Here is a 7,363-nt window from a genome sequence, read left to right as displayed (position 1 = left end):
AATTTACAATGTATTCAAAATACTTAGAAATTTAACGATTAAGAAAATATATATATAATAAAATCCAAATAATGATTACAAATGCGTATAAGTCTATAAACTTAAGATTATTTACTAAGATTCATAAATATAAAAAAACATGCCAAAAATATTTTCAATGAATAAAAATACATAAAAAAAATCAAATATTAAATTTTTACGAACAATATGATCGATACTTTTAGTTTATTCATCTAATAAAACAAATTTTGGAATGCATTTTAATATTTATAATTTTTTATATATATTTTTATTATTTTAAATTTTTTATGTATATTTTTATCTATTTACTCCTCGTACATCCTAAAATTATTGAGCAAAATAACTTCAAACTAGTTGCATAAATAATAATAAATTCATGCAATACACATAGGTGTAATAATAAAGGCTTTAGAAAAATATACTAATAAAGTCGGTCTTATTGCCAATTTGAGAGCAACACACTATATTCGGCATGCTTTATGGGTATAGGACATACATAATTTCTTTGACTATTGGGGCATGTATTATTCCAAATTATCAATAGTAACATTAAGCCATTGTTAATGGTGAAATTATATAATCACACGAAAATTATGAATAAAAAAATTATATAATAGACAAATGCAAAATATTACACTAAATATCGGAACACTAAATATCGGAATAGGTGATTTGTCCTCCGTGATTACTGAAATTCACACTTTCAAATTGTGTTTACAATATGCTGTTGTAACAATAATGATAATGTCTTCAAAATATTCCTTTCAACTAACTCGCAAGGTCCTTGAACGAATAACACAAATCTTTTTTGGATCATTGCAGTATATAACTATATATATGTCTTTATTACTATGCTAATTACAGAGTAATGTTTTGATAGATGGAGAAACTAAATTAAAATATTTTTTCTTCGGTGTTACTTACAATAAAACACGTCTATTTATGACTCGTGATGTAGAGAAATATGTTTTAACAACCTGTCCATTTCTTGGTATCTTTCAAGGCAAAGGAGTTCCCGCTGCATTTGGTTTGATCCAAATAGCAAGTCTAGTCAGTAGTTATTATATTATGCAACGATAAATGATGATAGTGTATATACATGCAACAAATTCAAAAATTAATTTATTAATGAAAAAAATTAGTGTAATACAAATATATTGGTATATGGTATATAATACACAGATATGAATCTGTGATGCAGAAACTTACATAACGCAAGTCGTGTTTTGCATAGAACAAAAAAAGTAGGATGATAGATGACAAATGCAATCTACGTTTTACCGGGTATGCCACCAGAAGATGAAACGTAGACCAAACTGTTCCTTGCATGCATGCAGATCAAGATGGACGTTGACTGCGTGGAATGAGCCAAACGCTACCTGTGTTTTGTGAGTGGTTATTCGCAAACGTAAGCTACGTTTTGCAGCACCCCTCTTTATATGTTTGACACGTGTAACTGAGGAGGTGAAGGTAGTTTTTATATCTGTGATTTAGGTTTACGGTTGTGTATGCTGAGGGTTTCGTGAAACCCATTTGAAGAAGAAGAAAGAGTTATCTGAGAGAAGAAGAAAGAAAGAAGAGGAAGGTTGTTTGAGTGAGTGAGGAGTGAAAAAAATGGTTCGTGATTTTATAGTGGAAAAGTATAGGAAAATAATGTATATAGTGAGTAACGCGAACAACGACTTAAAAAGGATGGTAAATTTGAAATTAATATTCAGATTCTTAATTAATTAAAAAATTATTATCAGATTTTAAAATTTGAAAAATTAGAATTAGCACCTAAACTACTACATACGGTTATTACACATTTACATATTGTACGTTTTGCACCCCACCACTCCCTTAATGCGCGTCGATCTCTCCTACAAGCGTAATTGTCGTCACCGCAAATCTCTTGACACTGCCGCCCCTCACCGCCGCACTAGATTCTCCTCCAACCCTATTAGTGACGCTGTTTTGCATCCCCACACTGACGTCGATCTCTCCGACAACTGTCATCGTCGTCGCCGCAAAGCTCTCGATGCCATCTGCCCTCCCCACCTCACCGTTCTGTTCCAACTTTGTTAGTGGCACTACAAGAAAACACGTCTTTTGCCACGCTTTTAAAGCGTGGCGAAAAGCTGAAAAAAGCGTGGCAATAGCTTTTCGCCACGCTTTTTGAGCTATCGCCACGCTTTCGAAAGGGTGGCCTATCAAAAGGTGGCGGTTGCTCTATCGCCACGCTTTTTACAGTCTATTGCCACGCTTTTTGTTTGCCACGCTTTTTTACAAACGGCCACTTGGAAAAGCGTGGCTGTAGGTGGGAAATACGGCCACGCTTTAAAAGCGTGGCGATAGGTAGAGATATGGCCACGTTGTAAAAGCGTGGCGATAGGGCAGATCTGGCCACGCTTTTAAAGCGTGGCCATAGATGGAGATACAGGAAGTGATACGGCCACGCTTTAAAAGCGTGGCCGTAGCAAAATATACAGCCACGCTTTAAAAGCGTGGCAAAAGCCTTGTTAAATTAAAAAAAAAAAATTCTTTCCCTTACTTGATCTTCATTGCTACACTATAAATTTTCAGTCCTTTTTTATTACCAAACCTACAAATATAGTATGCAATTTTTATTACAATACAAATCAAACAATAATTAGTGAGATATATAATTTACTATAATTGTTTTATACATTAAAAAACTATTACTCAAATACAATAATTAGTAACTTCAACTTGTGTAATATTATATGATTATCTTGTGTTATATATAAATGATTGTATTAAAAACTAAACCCAGTCCCAAATCAGTTCAGCTACTACTTCATCAATGTAATGGTAGAGAAAAAAGCCACCCCTGAAGTGTATGATCCAAAGCCAGACCATGACAATAGCAGCCATTGCTAGAAGGTGAGCCACAAAGGTAAATGGAAGAGCAGGAACTCCCAACCCCATCTTCAATCTTTTCTCCTTTTGTCTCCTTCGCAAGCATTGTCTGTAGAGGAAGCATGACCAACTCCTTCAAGGTGTCTTTCACATTTTCTAAAGCCCCAATATCATCAAAAGTGACCCCAATATCACTTAGAGAAATCACATCAAGCAGTTTTTCTCAAATTCATGTTCAGTAACTAAATCCTGAGCAAAATGGGGAAGGGGAAAAAGAAAAACAACAATAGGAATTAATAAGTGAAGAATAGTCCTCATATATTTTAGTAAAGAACCACCAACGAAACAAGTAATTGAAGTTCCATCTAAAACAACATGTTTATGAGGCTACAATGCAAAATTCAATTACAGTTGGCCATGGGTGCTGAAGATTTGATTCAAACAGTAATAGGCACAACAAAAGAGATGAAAATCAGCAATTAAATTACCTTCAGCGATTTCTTTGAATTCTTGTTTTCACCTTCAATGCCCTGTACAATGTTCAGCCCATACTTAAGGCTGAACCAATAAAATGTAAAAATAAGTGTTACAAGATGAATTTAAGTTCATATAAAATGTAAAATAGTGTTTATGGGTAAACTTAAGTTCACATAATTCTATTTGTGTAGAACTATATGTGTGCTTTAATAGTTACAAGAAGGAAAATTGAACCTGTAAATATCTCTCTGAGGTAGAAACTCTGTTTCCAAAGTAGCTTCCCTGTCCTGCTCAATCGCATATAGTTCTGCAGGATCTTCAGGAAGGGTAAGTCTTCTATTCCGGATTGCAGCAACATAGACCTGGAAATTAAAAACATGAATAAGTGCAATAAGGAGTTTGCAACCACTATAGATGTCATCGTCTGGGGTATTAAGCCTATCAAAATTCGAGAGTAATGCTGATTAAGTTAAAACCAACACCACTGAGGCATGTATACAACAGATACCTGCACGATCTCAAGTAAAGCACTTGTTCCTTTAGCAGGATGAATTCTGTATAGTGGCAATGCAGCAGCAAAGATAATGATGCCAAGTAACATAGCAATGGTGCCAATCCCAAATCCCCAATCCCATCCTTTATGGATTTGTATCCACACAATGAAGGTTAAGCTGACAGCACCACCAAGGCACACTGCAAGCAAGACTGCAAGAGTGTGTTGAAGAATGTTGACATCAGCCTTGATTCTTTTGGGTCTGTTTCATCAAACTGGTCAACATACCTGCACATATTTGTGCATTCAGAAAACAACCACAGTACTGCTATTTAACAAACAAAATGCTTTTGCTTAACCATATTAAGATAAAAAGCATATAAAATAAACCACAAAACATTATAAATAAATTTTGAATCACAATAGTAACAGTTTTATGTGTTGTATATTCTATAAAGAAAAACGAAACCATCTGTTACATCTAAGAATTAAAAACATTAGTTAATTCGATTGAATTATGGAAATAAATTAAAAGTAAGAAAGAACTTACTTCCCAGAACTGCTCACAGAAAGAACGGAGTATGAATCATGTGGAACAGGTGTACTAATGTGCTTCTTCCCCTTGCTTCACAGGCAATGGTTCAAAAAATCCCTTTGATCTTCCAGTTTCTGACAAGGAGCTATTATAATAACCAGCAACATACATCAGCCATGATATGCTCACTTTGTTCAAAACATGATAAATTTTATATATGGAATCTTAAGAATAACCAAGAAAGATTAGACAACCAAAAGAAGACATGCAAGATCCAGGAAGTCAAGCCATAAGAATTGCAAGGAAGAACAGAAACGTCAACCTCTTTAGTTACAAATAAGATTGACTAAACAGAAAAAAACTAGAAACTAAAAACCATAGTGCATTAAAAGAATAAATTTTTTTTGTCAAACAGGAAATCTCGTATTATTGAGAGCAAGGTATTAGACGGAGAACTTCTTTCATTAATGCCACAGTAAACAAGAATATGTGAAGCAACAATTGTAGAAAATTAGAGCTGCAAAGCAGAAAAGAAAAAAGAAAAAAAGGGACAGAGAAACAAAGAGAAGAAGAGGCCAAGGGGAGAACCAGATACGAAACAAAATGGGACAGAAACGGAACAGAACTGAATAGTCATAATTATCAGACTAAGTCTTCCCTAAAGCAAAGAAATCCAGTGTTCAAATCACTAACATTTTAGTTAAAGCTTAGTTTAAGTCACAATCCATTTCCATTGCAACTAACCAAATTTCAGTTTTTATGAGACATTTTAAAGCAATAAAATAGTCAAAAAAAATATCTTAACAGAAACTACATTGGCTACAGCATACTTAAGCAGCAGTGATAAGCACTGCTCGAGCAAAGCACAAGCACAATTCAAGAGAGCTCACCTTCCTTATTACATTCAGGGTCTTCGGGAATCATCAATTCATTATTAGGGTCATCTGGTAAGTCTTGGAGCCTATCCTCAAACCAGGTTCAAAAACAACAGCAGATTATCAACTTAACAGGTTCAAAAATAGAAAATCACAACAAAAAAATAAAATAAAAATAACAGAAGAACAACAGAACAACAACACAAGAACAATTAGCAAATTAACAAGTTCACACTAACAGTTAAAATTTACCAGAAGAACACTAATGCAAGTGGAATCATCATGCTAATATGTTTTCTACAAAGATGCTATTTTTGCAGCTAAAATTTCCTAATTACTAAGATCCAATTATTCTAATTTCACATGCAATCAACTTACTAAGTTTCTAAAAGCTAGAAATGATAAAACCAACCCGAAATATGATTAAAGCATTTCATCAAACATGTTGAGTGCGGAAAACTTGAAACAAAATAAGAGAATTCAAAGCTTAGTATCAATGTGATAGAGAAGAGAACATAACTATTGTATACTTTAATTCAGTCTATGAAAAAAATCCAAACCACTGCCAAATCAAATAGTTACTTATTGTAATAGAAATAAGAAGTTGCAGAGTTTCAAGCAGAGTATTGGTGTTGTGTGAGTGTATTGTCTGGTGGTGGGTTTAGGGAACTCACGGTGGCGACAAAAGAGAGCAGTTCGATGGCTAGGTGGAGCGCACGGGTTGGTCGCAGAGTTTGAAGCAGGGCAACGTGGCTTCCAGACGAACGCGAACCCGAACGGTGAACGGCGAGTGAACGCGAACGGTGAACGGCGAGTGAACGCGAACAGTGAACGCCGAGCAAACTTGAACGGCGAAGAACGCGAACGAAGACGACGGCTAAACGAAGACGCGAACGTTAACGGCAACCAACGGCGGCGGAAGCGCGGCTGAGAGGGCTTGGAGGAGAAGAAGAGGGAGGAGCTTGCCGTCGACCATGTTTGCTGGAGCTTGAAGGTGAACAGAGAGATCCACAATGATTCGAAGAAGAACAAGAAATAGAAGAAGGGTACGAAGATTAACAAGATGAAGAAGAAGTGGTTTCCATCAGTGGCGAAGGCGAAGGCGAAGGGCGAAGGGAGGAGCTCTTCCGATACAGGCGAGTAGTTTCGAAGGTGAAAGAGAGCATTAGGGTTAGTGGTTTCGAAGGGAAAAGAGAGATTAGGGTTGGGGATCGGGTTGGGGGCCGGGTTTGGGCCGGGTTGGGAGCCGGGTTTGGGTGCCGGGTTTGGGTCAATTGGTTGGCCCCTTTCGCCACGCTTTTAAAACGTTATTGTTGCTCTCTACGGCCACGCTTTTGAAGCGTGGCAGAAAAGAAACCTTTGGCCACGCTTTTAAAGCGTGGCAATGGTGTACCAGCATATAGCCACGCTTTTTAAGCGTGGCCGTAATGAAACCCTGTCGCCACGCTTTTAAAACGTCTTTGTTTCTCTCTATGGCCACGCTTTTGAAGCGTGGCAGAAAAAAAGTGGCCTTTTCTCTAATCAATTGCCACCCTTACAAAAGCGTGGCCGTTGATCCTTTTCGCCACGCTTTTGAAGCGTGGCAAAAAAAAAGTGGCCAAATCTCTTATCTATCGCCACCCTCATAAAAGCGTGGCCATTGACCACTTTTGGCCACGCTTTTGAAGCGTGGCAAGAAAAAAGCGTGGCCATAGGCCTTTTTTCTTGTAGTGTGGCGCCGTTTTTACACCCCTCACCCCCTTATCCATGTCAACCTGATTCTTGTTAATGGTGGCCATTATGAGCTTGTCGCATTTGAGGCTCCATCTACGTCGTTATGAACGACGCCAGATTCAGCCTGGAGTTTCCGTCCAGCATGAGCTTGTCGTTTATTATCTGGTACGCTACCTCTTTGGATTATTTTAGTAGGTATGCGGATGATTATTTTAATTCTTAGTCGAATGGTCATTTTAATAAGTATGCAGATGATTATTTTAATTCTTATGTGTATAGTTATTTTATTGGAATGAATTTATTTAGATACAATTAAAATATATTGAACGTTCAATTTATTAAGTATACGGATGATTACATTTTTGAATTACTGAATGGACCAAGTTG

At 36.5% G+C, this 7,363-nt stretch overlaps 1 protein-coding gene across 1 annotated transcript; it reads right to left on the bottom strand.

Moving 5' to 3' along the window:
- Positions 1-2,637: 2,637 nt before the first annotated feature.
- LOC112791065 (uncharacterized) lies at positions 2,638-5,401 on the bottom strand. Its single transcript, XM_072233362.1, has 6 exons — positions 5,279-5,401; positions 4,404-4,533; positions 3,869-4,141; positions 3,595-3,722; positions 3,372-3,441; positions 2,638-3,132 (listed from the first exon to the last, which is right to left on the bottom strand). The coding sequence occupies exons 3-6, from the start codon at positions 3,959-3,961 to the stop codon at positions 3,088-3,090; spliced, it is 336 nt and encodes a 111-aa protein (XP_072089463.1). The 5' UTR covers positions 3,962-4,141; positions 4,404-4,533; positions 5,279-5,401; the 3' UTR covers positions 2,638-3,087.
- Positions 5,402-7,363: the final 1,962 nt, after the last annotated feature.

Source organism: Arachis hypogaea, chromosome 3 (assembly GCF_003086295.3).
Source record: "Arachis hypogaea cultivar Tifrunner chromosome 3, arahy.Tifrunner.gnm2.J5K5, whole genome shotgun sequence".
Lineage (NCBI taxonomy): Eukaryota > Viridiplantae > Streptophyta > Magnoliopsida > Fabales > Fabaceae > Arachis > Arachis hypogaea.
Note: the sequence above shows the minus strand (reverse complement) of the source record. Positions and strands in the feature narration are given on the sequence as shown.